A 22552-nucleotide genomic window follows, 5' to 3' on the forward strand; every position below is an offset into this window, starting at 1 on the left:
CAGACTGGCCCCAGGGCTACTGCGTGAACTATTTACTGTTTAATTTGTTCAAAGGCTTGTTGTTGCTTGGGGCCCCACTTAGAATCATTCTTCTGGGTCACTTGATATAGAGGGCTTACAACCAGGCTGTAATCTGGGATGTGCATCCTCCAAAAACCCACAACGCCTAAGGAAGCTTGTGTTTCTTTTTCACTAGTCGGTGAAGATGTAGCTGCTACTTTGTTGATCACATCCATTGGGATCTGACAGCATCCATCTTGCCATTTTTTTTCCTAAAAACTGGATCTCCTGTGCAGGGCCCTTGACCTTACTTTGTTTTATGGCACAAAGAGCTTTCAGAAGGATTTGAACTATTTTATTCCCTTTTTCAAAAACTTTTGTTGTGTTGCCCCATATAATGATGTTGTCAATGTATTGCAGGTGTTCTGGAGCTTCACCCTGTCCCAGTGCAGTCTGGATCATTCCATGGAAAATGGAAGGGTTGTGCTTCCACCTCTGGGGCAGTCAATGCCAAGTGTACTGGACTCCCCTCTACGTGAAAGGAACGGTAGTTCCTGCCAGATTCCTGCCAGCTCCCCGTCTAAATACTGAGCATGGCTCACATAATACCCATTTGGTTAGTTTGAGTCAGACCGGGCTGTGTCCCATCCCAGCTCCCTGTGAAAATTATAACCTATCCCTGCCAGAACCGGGACACAAGGCTAAAGATTAAATGCCCAAACTGGATATGTCTAAATTCTGCTTACCTGTGTTCATTCTCAACATGAGCCCTTTCTTACAGTGATAGTTGTGAGGCTTTGAAATAACATCCCACAAGGAGCTGACAAATGCTATTTGTGTGTGCTGCACTCATTATGGATGGTGTAAAGGATGCATAGACTCTTCTATCTGAACCATAATAGAAGAAAAGGACATCCAGTGCAACCAGGTGGAGGCAAATGCAAAGTCCATTAAGGAAGTTCTCCACCCGGTGTGTAATTAGACTGTAAAACCTGCTGCGGTGGGAGGTCCTTCCAGCCCAAAATCAAGTTTGGACACTGTAAATGAAGTAAAGTAAAATGGGATGTCCAAGGGATCAGAGCTCGCGTGGGCACACCTCTAGATTTCAAACCTTTGTTCTTCAGGGTTAGAGCTGATCTTTAGCTACTGGTTACCAGCAATTGGTTGGATTTCTCGCAATTCTCAGCAGGATGCGCTACTGACCATTTAGGATTTCACTTCTGGATGAAGAGGTCTGTGGCTCTGCCCCACCCGATCATTCCTCCATCTGCATGTAATCTTTGAAGTGTACTACAGAAAACACGAGGGGACCTAGTTTTGTCATATGTATCACACCTTCATTAGTATTCCTGCTTATCTCTTGCATTCCTGACTACAGCCCCAGAAATGCTGCCTTTTGGGGTTTTATCTAAAAATGCATGAAACAAAAAATTATAGATTGTTCTGGTCCTATTACCATGTGATTTAATTCCACGGAGATGAGCTGGTGCGACAAGCCCCGCAAGTCAGCAAACAAGTGTAAGGAGGAAAAAAAACCCCTCCAGGTCTCTGTTAGAAGACTCGCTTCCTGAACTGGGCATGCCTGTGTCCTGGATTTGGGGTGAAATTCCACATCTATTTGTTCTTATTGTCCTTTCGCAATTGCGTGGCAGGTTGCTAGGTGAAACGTTGCTGTTTCTGCTAGCTCTTTCATCCCTTCTTCTCATGGCAGGGCATAAGGTTTAGGGGGGAGGCTGGTTTTGTTTTATTTTTGCCTGCTTTTGAGCAGGGATTCTGTAGTATTTTCTGATGGTTTGAATTTCTTTTGCTTCTGTTACTATGGGTTTTTTTGACATTGGAGCAGAAAATGTTTCTTCGGTTTACTCTTTCTTGTCGCATCGGTGTTATGCAAAGAAGAGTCCCTTCCATTGTGTTTGATGTCTTCGAGTTTCCACTTACAATTTAGTAACTGATTCATCATTTGGAAGCAGATTACTTCAGCTGAGCACACTGTGCGGAAGTGAAGGAGTCTGTTGCAGAGTGTTGCATAGCAACTTTATTGAATAGAAAGTGTATACATGTGTGAATACTTGGTGTGAAAGTGCAGGAATACTTACGTGGAGGTATAGGCGTTAGAAATATAATGTTATATTCTTATTACTGGCTGTGTGGGAAATAGAATTTCGGATTTGTGGGAAGTTCTGCTCTTTCTAGATGTGTCTTTCCTCAGTCAGAACAAGAGCGAGCATTTCCCATCCATTTTAATACGGTTTTATTCTGCCTAATTTTAGGTGGTTTGTTTGGCTTTTTGATTTTTTCCTATGCTTTTTCATGACACAGAAGTTTAAAAATCAGAAAACCTCAACCACACCATTCTAGAAGTGTTGAAATAGAACATTTCAACTTTATAAAAATGCTTTCTCCTGTTGTCTTCCTTTTCTTTTTGATAAACAATGTTTCAATAACTATCACAACACTGGAGTGTTTCCGTTTCAATGAAATAGCATTATTTTTTTTTCTGGTAAAAGCACTGTGTAGGAAAATCTTGGTATAGCTCCATTTTTCTTTATTAATTATTGTTACTGTAGTGGCTCCGTGGGCCCAAATAGACCAGATTTCTCTGCTTTTCTTCTACAGATCTCAGGGATATAAACCAAGGCTTGTTAGTTTAATCTTCCTCATGTTTCAGACCAGGTGGGTGAGACCCAGTGAGTGTCACCAGCAGACTCGGGAATACAACTTGACATCTCCTAACTCTTAGCCCTGCGTTCAGCTCAGTAGATCAAAGCAGCAATATAAAAATCGTTATTGAAACAGACGAACCTTGGAATGGGAAAAGTAGATGTTTTGCATTTATATTTTCTGCCATAAATCTGTATTATACACCAAGCTACCTGTGTTTGGTACTGTAGCAGTGCCTAAGACAGAGTGGTCTGGCTATGAACCCCGCGCTTGGCACCGGGGAAAAGTGATGACATTTACTTCTCTAAATGTGTTTTTGAAGAACTAATTTCACTGATGAGCGTGTGTGAAATTAGCTTCTGACTGAGATATATTAGGCTGTAAAACAGTCTCATTTACTGCTAGATCAGACAAAAAAGCAAGCGCGTTTGACGGGCACAGTACTGCCCTAGCAGTTGGAAATTATGCGATTATGAGACTCCTCTTCTAAGACCTCTCCCCCCACCCAGGGTCTTTGCTTCAGATGCCTCAGTCTTTTTGAAAGAGGACTGTCATTTGCTTGTCCTCTTCCAATGTTGATTTACTTTCAAAAATGTACTCTTCCATTTGACTATTTGGAAGTACGAGTTTTCCCCTCACAGGTTTATTTGTGAAGAGATAACTGAAACTCAGATGTTGCTATTTTCCAAGTATTTAAACTTACCTCATCCACAGTTCTTCGTATAATCCTCTCTGTAAATATTTATTATCACATTTCAGTGACACACAAACCATACTTACAACCACATGCAAATGTGTACGCACGCAGATTTATCCACACGCAGCCACAGTCCTGCGCAGGTTGGTACAGGGACAAGAGTGATGTTCTCTTGCAGCATCCATACACAAAAGTTAAGAGGTCAAAAAGCCCTATTCGTTCCCTAGTCAGGCTATTGAGGCTCAGATGCATTCAAAGATGAAGCTGCCAGCTTTCTGTAGGCTCTGTCCCAGGCAGGCAGGCAGTAAAAGGATGGAGAAAAGCCGACAAGGGATGGACTTGACCGACAGGGTTGAGTTCAGTCTATATCCTCCCTCCCCCAACCCAGTCTCCTAGCCAAGTGGAGCAGAGCACTGAACACACCAATGTGATTTATGCCCGGAGCAGGCCTTTAAAGGATGCCTTTCCTCAGAGAGGGGTGCAGATCGGAGATGGAAATGTAACTCAGAGCTGCGCTTTCCTGTATGTGCTGTTCCTTGGGCAGCGCAGTTCTTTATCAAGTCAGTGGAGCCCTAACTCAGGCAGGCGTGTTCAGGATACAGGGAAGCAGTGTGAGGGGGAGGAGAGCAGCGTGAGGATCAATAGAGAGGAGAGCAGAGAAGGAACGAGGTTTGAAGGAGAAATGCGCAAGAGGCAAGCGGCAGGGTTTGCCGGGTACGGCACGCCAAGGCGTGATGCTCCTCTGTGTGTAGGATAATGCAGAGAAAGTAGGAGTTGAGGGAGGCAGAGAAGGGGAGGAAAGCAAAACCGAAACAAGGGCAAGGACTAGTGTAAAGAAAAATCTATTGACCCTCAAATATGCTGTATGGGTTTGCAAATCAGCGCTTCTCTGGGGCTTTTTAACAAACTGAGCGGGCTGTAACAGACCCACACCGTGTAGTGCTGGAGGAAGTCTTCGTCCGCTGAAGTCGGGCTGCAGTTTTATTTACTTGTCTGATCTCAGTGCTGTTTTTCAGGCACATTCCACGGTGTGCAATAAATTGCAAAGTGTTTAAACAGGTAATCAAAGTAAATTTGGGAAACAAAACGAAAATTTTATCCCTGTGCTAGCGTAACATCATGGCAGGGACCTGGGGAACACTGAAGTGCAGGAAACGTAGACCTGATAATTCCTCATTTTGTACCATACGTTGCTTAGTCCCTCTTTTTGTAGTCACAGATCATGGGATAAAGTCATCTTTCCCTCTCTGAACCAGTCTGTTCGATTTTACTGTTAGTATAACCAAGTATTCAAAAGTCACAAATTGTGTGCTTTTAAGTTGTCAGATGGGTTTAAAATAATGAGATTTGGAAAAAGAAAAGGAAAAAAATCACAGATTATTTTTATTTTTCCCATGGCTTTCAGACCTTTAGACCCGTGACTCAGATCTTGTAGTCCTCTTTTACCCTCCCCATAGTAGTGAGGAATAGAAAGTCCTTCTCTTCTTTTTTTTCTTTACTGTGATCCGAGATTGTCAAGTCATAGCAAGATTTCACGCCTCAAGGTTTATGTCGTGCATCCCAAGGCTCCTGATAAAAATCACAAGAGTTAGCAACAGCACTTCGGAGTTTGTGTTATTGGAAGTAAAGCAAGCCTGGGAAAAAAAAAAAAAAAAGAAACCACACAACCCCAAAACCAGTCATAAAGAGACCTTCGCTGGAATCTTTATTTCTCCCTTCTCCTCTAGGGGAACCTGCACAGCCGGAATTGTAAAAATGCTCAGCTCCTTGTTGCTCCCATTGTGACAATTCTGCTGCCTGTTTAAACAAGCTCAGTCTCCAGTGTACACAGCGCTCTCGAAAGCCCAGCCACGTAGTTTTGCTGCCTAAATGGGAGCTGAGCTGTTTTGCAAAATCTGTCCCATGGGACCTATCAAGCAATGGATACCATGGAAATGTGAGCAATAATGACAGTGTATTATGGGGTGAAAGATAATGTCATATTACACTAATGCAAATTACGCTTCGTGTGTGTGGGCAGGGCAATTTACAACCATAACCTTAAATTTCTCAATCTGTGCGTATCTCAGGCCCGGTTCTCCTGTTCACACACATTTTGCCCAACGTCACGTCACTGCCTGCAGTAGAAAGAAACATGATTCATGCTAGTGACAGCAAGAGGAAATTAGCTCCCTTAAAATCTTAACCAGAAGTTACATTAACACTGTTTTACATAATATTTTGCATTATTCTGTCCTACTTACACAGCACTAGAGATGCATAAAGAACTTAAGGGTATTTATAGAACGGAGGCAAGTAGCTTACAGCCACGGCACTGGAGTTACCTTTTGTCCCCTGTGCTAGGTGACCCCTGCAATTCTGAAAGAAAAGCTGGCACTGTATGTTTTTAATAGAGTTTTCACTTGAAAGCAAATGCAGTCATCATTGCAGTGATAAATGGGGAAAAAATGAGATGATCAGTGAATGAACAACAGTAGCAGGTGGTAGTAGGTGTTGCTTATTAGATGTTCAGTATTAGGAAAAAGAACAGAATGACAGCAATCCCCCAGAGAGACACCTCTCTCAGAAATAAGCTGACACCCCGCATCACTCTCCAAGACAAGGTTGCTTAACAGCCCAAAACTTGCAAGGGTTAATGGGGCAAGAGAGTGAAGAAGGGGGCTCCTGGATGAGACCTTTCCCCGCGTCCATTTCTGCTCATGCCACAGATTATGTGGCTACCAGCTGTGCTACGGTGGCACATACTGAATATGAGTGCCTGTGGTGGATAAGTTTTCTGTTGCTGTCCATGGACCTCAGCTGGGCTCACAGCGTCGCTAATAGGGTGCAGCCTGCTGCAGAGCTGAGGTGTGTCCTTCTGTTTGGGTCACAGCAAAGCTTGGACCGAGGTCCCTCTTTTTCCAGAAGGGTCAGCATTTAGGTGTCAAGGTACATGCTCTGGATTTTGCCCTGATTCTTGAGGCCACTGTCACCCTGGGGTCAGGTTTGCAATTAGGAGGCCTCATCTCTAGGCTTGCTTCTTCCAAGCATCTGGCAGCTCCACCTGGCATGGCTCTGTTTTCTAGTCCCTCTGTAGGGCTGGTGAGGCTCCAGCCCATCAGGGAGGAACTATTTTGTGTGCTGGGTCTTCTACACCTTAGACAAAGCTGAAAAATAGGAGAGCTTGGGACTGAGCTGGCTCCACAGGGTCTGTTTAGACCATTTGCCTTCTGCAAAAGGATTGGAAGGCAAGACTAGAGCCTGAGTCTTCAGGCCATAGCTCATTTATGGCGTTATTTAAGATCTGGTGAGAAGATAATTTTCCTTCACCTTGGTGTGTACTTCTCTTAGCATTATGCAAGAGGGTTTGGGGGGGTTTGGGGTTTTTTTTTGCTTCTGATATCTTGATATTCTCTTAAAAAAAAATCCTTTGTAAAGAGATCTTTTCTACTCTGTGATGGAAGCTGTTTCTCTGTAGTATTTACTGCAGGTTTCCAGCAAAGAAATTAGGTGATAACCACTTGTGGTCTAAGCCAGGCCAGGGCTCCATTGGACTTGCTGCTATATACCACGCGAAAGGGAATTATAACTCTCAAGGTTGCTGATGCTTCAGTATGCTAAGTCTCACTAGGAGGCACCTGTTTCCTTGATGTGCACGTGGCATTTGATGGGCAGGTAGGAAGGAAAGGTCTGAGAGGTTCCGAATATTGAGATTCAGCCCTGGCTCTTGCACCTGAGCCTCCTTCGGCAGTGTGCTGAGCATCATGGCCAGCAGCACCCATGCGTTTGTATTCTCATCTTCCCCCCCCCCCAAGGAAAATAGCATGTCTCAGGTTTCATTTGCTGCTCTCTTTTTGGTGGTTGTTTTAGCAAAGTGTGTGGAGGGACTGTTGTTAAGTGGTGTATTTTTTGCTTCTTCTTCCCTTTCTTTTTGACGCTTGTGTTGTCCTGACCTGATCCATGTAAGGTAAGCATCTTGCTCTTGAAGTGGAACGCAGTGAGGTCTCTGCTAGTCCCTGGCTCCCAAGGGAATTGTTCCTACAGCTTTGGAACAAGCTTGAGAGAGCTCTTGCTCTTACATCAATACACTTTAAACCTATTCTGGAGAGCTCTGTTGTCCCAGCAGGGTGAAGCTCTGACCAAGAGTTTTTTCCTGGAGCTTTAGTCTCTCTTTTGGCTACCTTGGGCTTAAGCTAAGGAGCACTTTGAAGGTAAGGACTGAGGATACTTAATGCTTGAACTTGATTCAGTATCCTAAGGGGAGTCACTGCACTGAGGTGAGGCTTAGTGTGCTCATGCTACTGAGGAAATGAGCAGCAGCAGCTTTTTGTACTGGCTAAAGCTTTAGAAGTGCTGGAAATGTCATGCTTTGATATTTTCTGTGTCTGTGGTCAAGCTGAGGAGTGACAAAGATTTGGATAATTGGAGGTTAGGTCATCAACAGGCTGAGCTGGATGAGGTGTCTGAGCCAGTCAGAGATGCCTGAAAGCTTCACTTGTTGGCGAGTGGTGTGGTGGTGAGGAACCGAGTGGTGCCCCTAAACTGTGGATCATGCTGACAACCGGCAAGTGCAAAACCCCCAACCCTAAACATAACCTACAAATGCTCTGGGAACCTGATGGAGATATCAGTAAAAAGACTTTGATTACCTCTGAATGAGGCCAGTGTTTCACGTTTGTGTCTGGGGCAGGTTTTCCTTAGCCCTAGAGCTGGTTTAAGTGCTCTCGCTACCCAGTACTGTCAGCTGGACCTGTTTTTCCATAGGGTTCATTTAACCTGTGTCAGGCCAGCCATCTGGACGTGCTCTCTCTTGCGTTGGTGCAAAGCAAAGGGTAATGGTCTGATAATGGTGATGGTAATGGTGAGTGAGGCTGGCTTTGCAGCTTGAGAAGAAGGCATCTGGAGCTGCACGCCGTCTGTTCCAGCCGAGCTCCTCTCGTTTACACGTGCGTTTGCAGGAGAGGCCTCAGCTGGGAGGAATGCAGCAAAGAGAAAAAGCTCTGGGTGGTGAGGGAAGCTGTGGGTTATGATAACGATGAATCTACTGTTGCAGACACAGCTGATTGGTTTCTCTTTGCAGTAGTTTGGCCCCACATTTTAGCTAGTGTAAATGAACACAATGTGTGAAATGACAGCTGAGCCTTGGATCAGCAAGGGATCAGTGACGAGGACCACGGGTGGGACCACCAGCTTGTGCTGTGCACACAAATGAAGATTATTTATCTACAGGGTTTGACCACACACACACAAAAAAGGTGCAGCTCTCCCTGTGTGCTCTCTGCGAATCACCATCTATCTGCTGGAATGGTTCCTCAGTTCTGAAAATTCCCATAAAGAAACATGCACAGGAAAATCGTGCCAACCCCGCGCTAGCTGGGTGGACTGCCATGTGTCCTGGGGCAGGGGAGGAAGGAAAGAAGGCAAGCTTGGACAAGTGGCCTGGCTGAGGGACAGAACAATGCTTCGGTCTCTGCACTCTGCAAAATGTCCTGCCAGCTACAGTCACAAATGCTGATGGGGGAGATGGGGAGAGATTTGCTTTTGCTCCAATTAAAATGACAATTGGTGGCTTGGCCCATGATGCAGAAAAGATGGGTGCTGAGAATTATGTTATTTTCCATCTGCTTTACTCTAAGCAAGGGAACGATTGCCTCAAACCGCTATCCACTTTTGACTCTGCACACATTAGCTTTGTCCCTCACTGTAGAACTGGGGAGAACTCAAAAGCCTCAGAGGTGGGTGAGACAGAAGAAACCAGAAAGAACAGGGTTTCTCATCCTCCCCTGAGCTAGTCCCTTGTTCAGATCACGGGGTCATTAGCGCTAGGGAGTGAATCAGCTCAGCTGTTGGTCCTCACTCTTGGAAAGAGGCAGGCGGAGAGAAGGCAAAGTGGCAGAACGATGCTGAGCAGGAGCAGGGGCGGTAAAGCCGCCGGGCACACCTGCACTGCGCGGCTGGCTCTGCCCGCCCAGAGCTCGCCTCTGCCCTAGCCCTGCCCTGGCTGCTCACTGCCATGCTTTCCCCGGGGCTGGGACATGCTGGGCGAGTCCACTTAGCTGTGACAGCCCGGTTAATCAGGGTTGATGGCAAGTGTCTGGAGGGAGCTGCAGTCACTATAGCATCTGCAGAGTTTGTCAGGAAGGGCCTCTGGATGCTGCCAGGGCGAGGCAGAGGATTTTCTCTGGCGGAACCCAGGAAGGAGTTCGATGACTTTGCTTCATCTTTTGGCTTTGCTCAGCCCTGTGCGTCCCTCTGACAGCTCACTCCCCGGCAATCCTCCCTCCCGCCCGCTGCCTCTCATCCCTGTGATATACTTTCCCCCCAACATCCACTGCTGTGTTGGAGCGGTGAATGCATCTCTGTTGTGCTCGTGGCTTTGCTCCCACAGGATATCCTGCCAGGAGTAGCCCTGCCAGCAAGGTTTCATCGAGCACCCTTCCCCCCACCCCTTGCCCAGGGCATGGGTGAGCAGCAGAGAAGCATTATCTGAGCATCCATTGCTTCGTGAGGACCCTTCCTTGGATGCCCACAGCCGATGCCATTTCATTTCCTCCTTTCCACTGGTCTCCTCGTGAGGATGAGTGGGGAAGAGAAAAGGCCTTTCAGAGCCCACACCTGGCACTCATGAATATTTCATGTTTCTAGCTTTTCTTCCCCTTGAAGAGCAAAACCTTTTCATATTTGATGCCCTGGGAGCCTGTTTGGTTGCTGAATGTTGCTTCATCAATGCTCTCCCTCCTTACTTTTCCTCCAGACTGCCCGTCCCCTCTTCCTTTCTCTTCTCAGGGAACGTCTCCTTTTTTCAAAGGCTGCTTCGGAAAAGGTCATTGTCTCTTTTATATTCCCTCCTTGCTGTGAGCCAGCGTGGCTTCTGCTCTGCCAATGGTAAAGGACAAACAGGGATGTGGGGAAAGGCAGCAGTGGGGAGGGAGGCTGGGAGACGAGCGCACGTACGCTGCGGAGCGATGCAGAGGCAGAGAGGACATGTAGGCACAGTGAGATAAAAGTAAAGGGGCAGAGAGGCAGGCAGAGGCAGCGGAAGGTAGGAAGAAGGCAGCAGGAGGACTTTGCTGAAGAACCTAGCTTTCCAGAACCTTCCAGAAATTGTCATGCAAGATTTCAAGGCCAGGCTGGATGGGGATTTGAGCAGCTTGTTCTAGTAGGTGGTGTCCCTGCCCATGGCAGGGGGTTTGGAACCAGATGATCTTTAAGGTCCCTTCCAACCCAAACCATTCTATGATTCTGTACGCTGGTGTTGCTGTGGATGGGGGCTTGTCCGGGAAAGGCACCTTGGAAAAGAGAGGTATTCTAGTTCTTTAGGGCAGGATGCTCCCAAAGCTGCACTGACAAATATGCCTTCTGGCCATTTCCATTTCCCTGCAAGCTGCTTATTATCTCAACCACCAAGGTCTGCAGTAGATCATCACCCTCCACCCTTAGGCTTTTCAGCATTTCTCCTTCTTTCCCCCACGCCTCGTGAACGCTTGAGTAACCGGGGACTGTTTGCAATCTGCTCCCAGTCAGGCTGTGCAGACCCTGAAACACACTGCACTGTGGGTCCTGCCTGAGTGGGGCTCATCCCCTCCTGCCCACAAAAGCGTTCACACATCTGGCAGTGAGGGTCCTTCCCTGGGCATGCCCTAGTGTGGCTGCTGGACCGGACCATCCCCTCCTGGGTCCAGGGGACTGCAAAGCCCCAGCCATGGACAGACCCATGCAGGGCTGCTGGCTCAGGAGGGGATGGGGAGGCTGCGAGGGCTTCCCCCCAGAGTACCCATAGGGACTGGCACAGGTGCAGGAGGGGCACTGACAAAATGCTGTAGCAGAGGACGGGGCTCAGGGACTCTGGCATGAGTATTGCAGGCATCAGGGGAGGCTAACAATGAAAAGAATCAATGGTACTGAGCTTGTATTTACACTGTGCCTTTCCTCCATATGGAAGTGGTAGTTGAAATACGTGCACTAACTAGGTGAACTCATCAGAGGAGGTCCATTTGATGGAAAACTGATGCCTCTGGCAAAAAATGGGTTCCCAGAGCAATTGCTTTGCGGTTTAGGGCCGGAAGCAAAAGAGGCTTTGCACAAAGTGAAGTGATGGATTCGTTTTAGGGGTGGTTGGCCCATAGGAGAATTGCAGTTGATGTTTGGATGGGTGTAGCTTCAGCATTCCTCCTTTTAGGAGAGGCAATCTCATATCCACAGTCAGCATCAATGGTCAGAGAAGGATGACTCTGTTCAACTAGGAGATTTTTAAAAAATAAAAATTGGGTTTCATTTGGACTTAGAAATGGAACCCACCAATGCTGAATTTCTTTGTGATGTGGAAAAGATGCCAAGTGCTGGGGCCACCTGCTGGTTCTTGGGTTATGGGCCCAGGTACCCCAGAGGGCCTAGCATGAGGGCAATCGCTATGATCTTGGAGCTGTGGATCCAAGTCCTTGTACCATCAGTAGCCCCTCTGAGAGTCAGGATGGAGAACGTATGGCTAAGCAGGATGTTTCCAAGGAAAAGACAGGCAAGTTTTGCAAGTCACTTGTCTTCTCTTGGAACATGGACGAAACCAATTTTTGCAAATTCTGATCCAACAAGTGTGTTGTCTGTAAGATTCTGTTGGGGATGTCTGTTCTATCTGTTGGGTGTTTTAGCATAAGGGCAGTCTCATTCTTCCCATTACCTCTGCTCTGAGATGGAGCTAGCATCAGTTGATCTGAAAAACATCACCCCCTTCTTGCAGCGCTGCTGGCACAGCTTCCTGTGTCACTTGACTCTCCCTAATGTACTGACCAGGACAGTTTATGGGAACTACCAAGCTCGTGCTGTGAAGCAGTGTTAATGCTGGGAACACGCCGCACTGCAGTGAGGGTGTGTGGCCTTAAAGCCGACGTGTTGTGCCGAGCGTTGCTCCAGAGCCTGGCAGGTCACAGCGACAGGCAGCAGGGCACTGTGGCTACGCTGTTGGGCTTTGTGCGGTGACAGATCAGAAAGCTATCAGTGACTCATGGCATGTCCGCCATCCCCAGCCAGCAGCTGGAGCTGCGCCCCTGCACTGCTGAGTTTACTGATGTACTGTCTAGAAACTGCCTTAACTGGTGACTAGTGATACAGCTGGGCAGTCAGGCAAGCAGAGCTTAGCTGCTGCTCCACAGCCTGGCCTTAGAGCTAATGCCATCCTTCCTTGTCTTTCATGATCCCGTGTAGCCATCCTTAGGCATCTTCTCTTTCCTACACGCTGCCTACCTGCAAATACCGCTCCTGTCTCTCCCACCCTCATCCACCCCCAAAGCATTCCCTCCTGAGTTAAACTACTCTGGTGCCCCACACCAGGTGCCTTTCTCCCTCTTCTTCACTGTGCCTACATGTCCCCCCGCAGGTACCACTTCCCTCCCCTCTCCGCAGCATGAGCAGCCTGGGGGATAGAGATAGAGTGTAGTGCACAGCATCGTGTGGCTAATTACTTGACGCTGGGCACACAAGGGGGATTAACTTGTGCCTCAAAGGGCTGTCAGAGAATCCTAATCTCATCTTCCCCTCCTCGTTCCTCTTCCACTGCCATCTGAAGTAATGAACTGGTTATAAATACCTAATTAGCTAATTATTTGCTGGCCTACATGGAACATCTTCAGTGAAGGAACTCCCTGAGCCCCTGGGGAGGGACCTCCATGGAGGCAAGGAGAGACGACCCCACGAGGTGTGTGCAGGGGTAAAGGCGGTGCGGTGTTGCTCAGAGGGATTTCTAGACTTTCAACATCCCTGGAGGGCAGAGGAAAAGTCACTAGCTCCATGGAGAAACAAGCCTATCCTTACCCCTACTTGTGGCTACGTGAGCTGAAGAGTCAGGGAGAAATAAAACCACTGAAAGAATTCATTAGGTAATCAGAAAAAAAAAGAAGAAGAAAAATAAGGGGCCAGAAGTGCTGTGCCGAGAGCATTTCAGGCTGTGCTTGCTACCTGTGTGCTGCAGCCCTGTTGGGGATGGAGGACTAGACAAGAGAGAAGAGTGTGGTCTCCATGACTGTCCCCTGATGAGACTGTCACTGAGAAGACTAATTTATGCCAGTTGTTTGAGTGTGCTGGAAAGATTCATCCTGCCAGGCAGGCTGGCCTTGGGCCGTCGATGAAGTTCTCATGGTTTGCAGCATGCAGACATTGAACTGGGATGACTTTCAGCCTCAGCCCTCTAAGGATGGGGCTGTTGAGCTGCTGTGCACCTTTGGGGCAGAGTTTTCACTCCATTGCCCTTCTGCAGGGAAGGGGGAGGGCGGGCTATCAGATAGCTGATGGTTACAGAAGTCTCATTCCCTTTTCTTCTCGCTGCTGCAGACAAAGGCCTAGGGTTAAGAGATCACGGCATCACAGCAGCTCTGCGGGCTGCCTGTCAGTAGAGGTTAGGACAAGAAAGGGCAATGATCATAAATCTAGCCTGGTTTGGGCAGTAATTAATTTCCGATAGTCTGCTTTTATCTCCACGTGGCTTTTTTTTTTTTACGTCTCCTAAATTTATCTTTCTTTTCCCTCTCCTTTCCTTCCTTTTCTCCCTTTCTGTTCCTCTATCCCACACTTGCTCCTTCTGGCTCTCTTCTCCCCCTGCAGGCATGCGCATCCTTGTGAACTTGCTCCTGGACACCTTGCCCATGCTGGGGAACGTCCTTCTTCTCTGCTTCTTTGTCTTCTTCATCTTCGGCATCATCGGGGTGCAGCTGTGGGCTGGGCTGCTCCGCAACCGCTGCTTCATGGAGGAGAACTTCACAATGTGAGTGCTTGGGAGATGATGTCCCCTTCCTTTCTTCCAGGGGCATTTCTCTTTCCCCTTCCCTGCTCTCTTGTCTTCTGCTGCCTGGCTCTTTCTGTATCGCTTACTCCAAATGGCTGTATGTTGGTACCAAGCAGAGTGTTGGCCATGTCTTGTAGTGACTGGAAAGGGAGGGAGGGCAAAGGCAGCTGGTTTTAGTCTGTCTTCACAGTCCACAGATGCCTAGGCTCATTTGAATTTGGCCAAGGCACAGGTTAGCATAGCTGCCTCCTCCAGCCATGCCCAGGGATTCAAGGTGCTGCTCCTACTCCCAGAAATAGTTGACGCTCTGAAACACCAGCCACGGCATCTTTCTCCTGGCCTTGCTCCCTCTTCAAAAAACCAAGATGACGAGTCTTATGGAAAAACATAGTGATGCCTGATGCTTCCAGGGACAATGTTGGCACGTCCAAGGTGGAACCAAGATCACTGTTTGGACAGTAGTGCATTGCTTCCAGAAGCTTTGGAGGGACATGGAAAATATCAGGAGCAGAACTGCCTGTGGGAGGTCCCATGGCGAGGGGACGGAGGCTGTTGGGAGAGGTGTCCTGCAGCTGGGTTAGTAGACGTGAGAGTATCTGAAAGCGAAAAATGGCTGCTTGGATGGGACAAAAAAACCCATGGGGAAACGTGGGCACAGTTCTGGCAAAGAGCTTGGAGCCACACAAGGGTCGATTACAGGTATCTGAGGTTTATTCGGGGCGGGGGGGGGGGTGTCTGCAGATCACGCCTCTCCTCCTCCCCAGAGACCCCAAGGTGGGGTGGAAAAGCTCCTGCCTGCCGCGAATTCTCCAATTACCCTCCTGGGGAGCAGAGCACCAGTTCCAGGGCACAGCTCCTCCTGTCAACTTTCTGGCTTTAGCAGATCTCAGGCTTCAAAATGTCTTCTTAAAACCGTATGCTAATCCCAGGCATCCTATCAGTTTAGACTGCTTTAAAAAAACTAAAGCTGTATATCAGTTTAGACTGAGTAAACAATTCTGAAGCTTTAGATCATCTCAAATTGGAAAAAAAAATAAGTGCGAAAATAGAATCTGCAGAACAGCAGTGGGGTTGGAGAGTAGAAGCTGCTTAAAGTAGCCGTTTACTGTGTTTATGTATTCCTTGGGGAAAAACAAACGTTTAGGATGATTGTCCTTTATGCAAATCAGGAGTAGTACTACTTTAATGAGTGTGATTACATCCACGCAGAGTTGATGTAACTGTAGGCTGTGGCCCCGATTCACTTCTCAAAGTGACATATGTTAGAAAATCTTTGGCTGACCATTACTAGAGAAATGAAGTCTGCAAGCACCCAGTTCACCAATGATGTGGATGTGTAACGACAGATCTTTGTGGTTCAGACCCACTTAGTTTAGAATCAGAGACTTTCTTTTCTTTATCATCAACACCTGACCTCTTCCAATGACACTGAGTGAAAAAGTCTGCATTCATGCAATGGTGAAAGCTGTGTATGGTAGCACTGCAAGGAATGCACCAAATAAAGTTTAATGGAAAATTTTAAATCTCCACCTTTCACTTTCCTCATCATTAGCTCATCTCCAGCTAGGCAAGCATAGATGATTTTAATTATTCATGCATTTGGAAGGTGCTTGCGTTATTTGGAAAAAAGCATGTGAACTTGTCATGAAACATTGCACCCATAATGCCAACTGTCAAGGAGGAGTCAAAGTTAAGGTTAAGTCAATTTTAACTTTGCATTTCCTGATTTTAAGGCTTAGCTGTGCAACCTTAATTATGCATGAACTGGATTTTTTTTTTTTTAAGAAGTACAGAAGGTTCACTGCCAAATGTTATCAAACATGTCCATCAACGGTTACATACATGAGCACATCACAGTAAAGCCTGATGAACTTCCTTAATAACACTGCATCTGATTTAACTTTGATGCTAATGGGGAGAGTGATCAGAATGCAAATATCTGCATTCCGGCTTTCCTTCATCTCCGTGAAAGCAGATTGTGTAATTTGGCTTGGGGTGATCTGATGGCATGCAAAGCTCTGAAAACTGGGGACTTGCCTTGGAAATTTCCTGATTTTTAGGAGCTCTGTCTTCCCTTCCCTTCTCCTGAGGCAATAAACCTGGAAATTCCTTACCCTGTACAGTCCCTATGTCAGGACGGGAGCTCCTAGTTCCACCAGTGTCATTGATGGGAAACTGTTAAGGAACTTTATAACTGTGGTTTTTTATCCTTACAGACAAGGTGACATTGTTCTGCCCCCTTATTACCAACCTGAGGAAGATGATGAGATGCCCTTTATCTGCTCACTGTCAGGAGACAATGGAATTATGGGCTGTCATGAGATACCCCCACTGAAGGAGCGGGGCCATGAGTGTTGTTTGGACAAGGACGATTATTATTACTACAACTCAGTCCGTCAAGAGTTCAACATCAGTGGCATGTGTGTCAACTGGAACCAGTACTACAACGTGTGCCGTACAGGCAATGCCAACCCACACAAGGGTGCCATCAACTTTGACAACATTGGGTATGCCTGGATTGTGATATTTCAGGTAAGACTGAGTTAGCCTCCTAACAAGGCTCCATCTGTTTTTCTTTTTTCCAACTCAATCTCTTTCTTTACTCCCATGATGGTTTCTGCAGGGTGTGATACAGCTGCAGAGAGAAAAGGGCCTTGTCAGTACTCTAACAAGAGAGACCAAGCACCCTACAAACAGTGTTCTTGAAGGTGGGGAGGGACATAGACATGTCCCAGGCCTTTGCTGTAATGAGCTACATACTTCAGGCTGACTTGTACCGGTTTTCCCTTCAATCCAGATCCCTGTAGCAAATGAGTCTATTTATTTATTTTTAATTCCCAGCACGTGTTGCAGATAGGAGCTAAAATCCATCCCTTTTTAATTTTCCGCCGGCTGTACGCAGTGTCCAGTCCAAGGGGCACAGAAACGTGCTGCAGGTTTTCCCCCGCTGCGATCCAGGGAAATGAACTATTTTAATGAAATATTCCTGCTGCGGACTAGTATGATCTCACAGGCTTTGACATTATGCCAGTGTCACCAAGCAGTACCACACTGATTTCCTGGAATGGAAACTTGGCCTCCTTAAAATGAATTGTTGTTTCTCACCTTCCTTGGGTTGCAACAGCTCTGCCAGTATCTGCCTGTATACGCTGAGGAGTGAACTCTGGGAACCCACTTCCCTCCTGTTTCTCTTGTTGTTGTTTGTCTTTGCAGGTGATCACACTGGAAGGGTGGGTGGAGATCATGTACTACGTGATGGATGCCCATTCCTTCTACAATTTTATCTACTTTATCTTGCTGATAATTGTAAGTATAAGACTTGATGACTGTCAGCATTGCAAACTAAGATCCTACGAAAGGACAGGTGTTAGGTCAGCACAGATACTGGGTAGCAGCTACTTTACCTGGATTTCTTCTAGGAATCCCAGGAACCCAACTAGTTGATTGCCACTGAGTGTCGGTGGCAGGATCATGTAGTTGTCAGCCAGGTTATTCTCTTTCACTCAAAAAATATGCTCAGGATTGATTCCTAGAGTTATTCATACCCAGTGTAGGATAATGTTCTCATCCACAGATCTTCTCTCAAAGTAAATTCCCCAAACCGGTAGGCCCAAAAGCACAGAAAACCATTTCAGCACCTGCCCTCCTACTTCATACATTTTAAGCTCTTGGGTCATTCTTGAGACGTGTTTTATGGCTTTTGGCAGCACCCGGACTTCTCAGATTCAGGGTTTCAGATTCGGATTTTGTCAGGTTCAGGGTCTGTCACACTGAATTACTTCTTCACCATGAACAAAAAGCTGTTGTTCAGAAAGTGTCAGCAGTCCAACATAAACTGGCTGTGTGAGATCACTTGTGCCTGGTGGGGATTGAAATAGAGAAGTGTGTCCATGATGAGAACTTAATAAACAGTGTATAAGCCCCATGGATTTATACAAGTGAAGGTTCAAGGTTGCTTTGCTGTAAGGACATTTGTTGGTGGTGCCTGGAGAGAGAGGTGAGAAACATGATTCCATTGTCTCTTCCATTCCTCAAGCTTCCCACGTGCAAGTGCATTTTCTTGGAGGGAATATACTATTTCTAACAAGGAAGGATTCTGTTTTTATGAAGACTCTTGCACTTTTTCCACAAGGAGACCAAAGTCAAGACTAGAGGGGAAAGACCTAGGGTGGATTATATGAAGTATAAAATCTGTACACCATAAGTGCAATTTAGTTCTAGGTCACTCAGCCTGAGGTGACCTCAGTATGTATCTCCAAATGGTGAGAGATCTGAACAAACTTTATGGGAAATACTTGTTTTCTGAACTCACAAAAAGCAGTGGATGTTCAGTTTGCCTTTGGGAATAGGACCTTAGTATGTATCTCCAAAGCCTACATGCATTTGGATGGGCTGTTGAAAGGACCTGCCTAAGGCTCTACTTTGCACCTCCTATTTGTTCCATGTGGTCATGCCCTCCTAGAAATAGGATCTTTAGAAGCAGACTCACCTGGCACAGGATCTAGTATAAATTCAAATTGACATGCAATGATTTGAGAGCAAACATACCTTAATCCAGTTTCTGGGAGAAATTCTGCAGCCTGTACATATGGGGAGTGGCACCAAAAAAAAATCTGCTGGTCTATTCAGGTCAGAGAACTTACAAAAAAGCTAAAATCTTCATGGTATCCTTGATTTCTTCCTGCCTTCTGGCCTTCTACCGTCAGAAGGGAAAGACAAGGAGAGAAAAAGAAAAAGTTGACCTACTGCCTGTGGGCTGCAACATGAGCCAGGACAGCAGAGGTGAAATGCACCTTGAGGAATGCTGCTTTTACTTTGAGGCTGGAGAGTCCCAAGGAGAGACAATGCCAAGGTACGATTGCACAGGATGGGAGGGGAGTTCCCCCCAGCTCTATTCCCAAAGGCAAACTGAACGTCCACTGCTTTTTGTGAGTTCAGAAAGCAAGTATTTCCCATAAAGTTTGTTTGGATCTCTCACCACGCGGTAGATATTTAGCACCTACTTGTGTTTTCATTTTGAGCAGCGTGGCCAGGATGCACAGATTTGTACCATGTGCAGTTCGGCACAGATTTTACTCCTGGCCTCAGACACAATCTCTGCCAGAGCCAGAAAGGACTGTGCAGAGTCCGTGTTTAACCTTTGGGGTGGGCATGCCCATTTCCCGCAGGCCAGTTCCAAAATCTGCCCCTCACCTTCTGCTCCAAACTACATAAATTCTGTCAGCACGTTTTTGGTTTCTAAACAGGAGCATCCTTCTAGTGCTGGCTCACCTCATGTGGATTCCCAGTGATTCAAACTTTGTCTCTGACTTAGCAGGCGGCTGAAAACCCTCAATTAAACACTCCACCTGAGATTTTATTGCGGAGTGTCATTGACATTTCTAGACACTCCCTCCTCATTTGCAGAAGCCATGTAGGTTTATTTCCATCAAACACAGGAGCACAAGAACCTCAACTTACTCTGGGGACTGCTCAGAACAAAGGAGCTATATGCTAGATGGAGTATTTCTTTTGCCTTTGGTGGAGTTACACCGAGAAAGTATTTAGCCTTTTATGGCTTTTGGCAGCACCTGGACTTCACCTGGACCTGAAGCCTGTTACCTTCTTTGCACGTGTAATGCATCTTTTGCAGCACACAGCAACACCATCGTGTGAACTTGTGATCGCTTGGTTTCATTTTCCCTCTGAGTCTTCTTATAGAAATGACAACCCCTCTTCAAGCCTTGGGAAGCACAGTCCTTCTAGCCTTTATCCCTCCCTTTTTCTCCATGGTTGAAAGGCCTGGGTTTCTAAGCAGGATTGCTCTCACAGTTGTACTTCAAGCCCTGACCCTTTGCTTTCCCACATACGTCCTAACCTTGGCTCAAACTTACTCTTCTGGTGCTGGATCTCTGCAGCCTCTTTTTTAGAGCTATGCTTTCATCCATGGCTTTTTCTTCCCTCACAGAGATATGTTCAAACACCTACACAAGGGCATTACCTGCTGCTGCTCATCTGGCAGGAAGAAGGCTCCACCACTTGGATATATTCCCAGCACGGTTAGAACTCCTGCACAGACGTGCTCCCCCGAGGGAAAGAGTGCTGGCTGACACTTGCACTTAGGGTGGCCTTGCAGAGCAACCTGGTAAAAGCATTTTACATATTAAGCAAAGTGTAAATAGCTTCTCCCTCTGCCAGACATCAGAGAGGGGACACAAAGAAAGGACTGCTTTCACCTCTCGGGTCAGTGTTTCCTTTGGGTTTCACTGCTTGAGGTCCAGCTGTCTCTTTGTCACCTCTCCAGCTACTTGGCCTCTGGTGTGGCTCCTGGGCTAGGGAAAGCTCTTCTGACTTCTCAGGCTGGTCTCCATATTGCAGCAGGTAGTGGCCTTCTTGAAGTCCTCTGTGCTTACACATGTGGGCTTCAGAAGACAAGCTAGATATCCAGGCATAAGCAATAAAAATAATGGGCAAGTAAGTCAGAATCTCCAGCACCAGTCAGATTTTATTAGCCGTTGCAGAAACAGGGATCGTGCCTTGGGTTAAACAAGGCCAGGTTCCGCTTAATCAAAGAACAGCTCAGTCTCAGGGATGAATGGGACTCCCGTGTTGGGGCTTTGAATCAATGGTCTCCTCCTGCCTCTGTCAGATGCTTTGTCTGACTCCATGTCAGACATTTTCGGTCTCACCGCGCAGCTAGCTGAGATGGATTGCTCAATTACAAGCCATCTGGGACCCTTCCTGTCCTTCTGCTAGCTGGGAGGCAGCATGAAGCTCAACAGAACCTTAGAGTTTACGGACTTGCCTGTCATCTTAAGGATTAAACAAGCTCATCTGTTTTGTGTTTGATGTTCCTAGCTAAGAGGCTTAAGGATTGGTGGGTTAGTTGCCATATCCAGTCTTCCCACTCCTCCCCTTTTTGGTCATCTGGTGGGAGATCCCAGCAAATGGTGCCTGTGAGGACAGGGCTTGGTGATGTGAAACCTGAACCCCCCTCTGGATTCAGCCAGAGGCTTACGGCATGACCCTGCTGAGGGCATCTTGCTGCCTTCAGCTCCTGTGCTTTGTAGCCTAGAGAGAAGGTGTTGCAAGTCTTAATCGCTTGTTGTCTGTGGAGTTGTTGGAAGCTGCAAAGTCCCGGACAGGGTCACAATTACCATTCCAGAAATGCGTGCACAGCTGATGTCCAGCTCCCAACCCTGCCTCGCTCAGGGCAAGCAGAGGGAGATAACTGAATGGGCAAGCCCATGTGGGTGTCGTGTAGTCCTGAGGGGGAAGAGGGCAGGAGAGTGCATCAGGAAAGAATTTGGATTCCCAGTCATACTCTTATCAGTTAAAACAGGCAAAACATCATGGACTAGAGAAAATCTTGGGGGAAGGCAAAGGAATCTGAACGAGGCATCATTTTAATTTTCAAAGCCACGTACAGAAGCTGAAGGGAAAATAGGCTGAAATATGGGCTGGAGAACAGGGAAGAGAAGGGTTCAGTGATGAAGGGAAACAGAATTAGAACAGCTTTGAAGGGTGCTGAGAGGAGGAGGAAAAAAAAAAAGGCCTTTGTTTTGAGGTAGTTTATTGTCCTGATGCTGAATCTGGTTGGGAAGGGCTTCATGTTTCAAAGGCTTATTCAGATGCTAGCACGGACTGTGAAATACTGAGAGCCACTGTACTGAGCCTCTGGGCAGGGCTGCTGGACATCTGTGTGCAAGAGAAGGGGGCAACCAAGGGGGCAAGCTGATGGGGGAGTGGCAAGGTCTGTGTACTAAGGGGAAGGCTACTTGGATAGATAAAATAAGCTGGGGTACTTGCTGAAAAAGACACCGCCTTTTCCATGCACGAGGATTGGGGTCAGGTTATCGCCACCTTTACTTGCCCTCTCCCTTTGCTGGAAGGGTTATATGGGGGAGGACACACGTGTGGAGATAAGGGCAGGACTAGATCCAGCTCTGTGTCAGAGCTCTTTGCTTGGAAAGGAGAGACAGGGAGGTGAGACTGGCTCCTGCGTGGATTTGTACAGGAGGAACACGGTGTGAGGATGTCCCTTAGATGGGATGCTCCCTGATCCAGGGGAAGCAGAAATCTTGAGCTGGTGCTTTCTCTCCTCCCAGGGGCTGCCCCGCAGAGTCTGTTTCAGAGCAGCGCAAACGTGTGGTCCTTGTTCAGAGATCAGACTCTATGTTTTAGCAATACCATATCACCACTTACAGCTCCGTGGGGAGTAGGCACCAATCAAGGCATCATAGCTTTTGAAAATGATTTTCAGCATGGTTACCAGCCCTTTCATGTATGAAATTCTCATCATATTGAAGCCCAGGTTTTATCCTAATTGTAATGGATAGATCTCCTAGTGGAGACTCATCTGTAATTTCATAATATGTAACACTGAGAGTGAGATTTTTACTTCCAGATCTCTCAGCACCAAGAAATATTTGCTCCATTTTACAGATAGGAAAGCTGAGGCAAAT

General features: G+C 46.9%; 1 protein-coding gene across 7 annotated transcripts in view; it reads left to right on the forward strand.

The window, feature by feature from the left end:
- CACNA1I (calcium voltage-gated channel subunit alpha1 I) overlaps positions 1 to 22552 on the forward strand; it is a 186863-nt gene that overhangs the window by 111958 nt on the left and 52353 nt on the right. For all 7 annotated transcript variants that reach the window (XR_010069438.1, XM_063322480.1, XM_063322474.1 and 4 more), the window contains 3 exons: positions 13928 to 14087; positions 16325 to 16640; positions 17322 to 17414. Coding sequence is in view for 6 of the 7 variants with exons in the window: in XM_063322480.1 (XP_063178550.1) it covers positions 13928 to 14087; positions 16325 to 16640; positions 17322 to 17414 (569 nt within the window). In the remaining variant the exon portion in view is untranslated. The remainder of the gene's footprint in view (positions 1 to 13927; positions 14088 to 16324; positions 16641 to 17321; positions 17415 to 22552) is intronic.

The sequence above is a fragment of the Chroicocephalus ridibundus genome, chromosome 1 (assembly GCF_963924245.1).
Source record: "Chroicocephalus ridibundus chromosome 1, bChrRid1.1, whole genome shotgun sequence".
Classification (NCBI taxonomy): domain Eukaryota; kingdom Metazoa; phylum Chordata; class Aves; order Charadriiformes; family Laridae; genus Chroicocephalus; species Chroicocephalus ridibundus.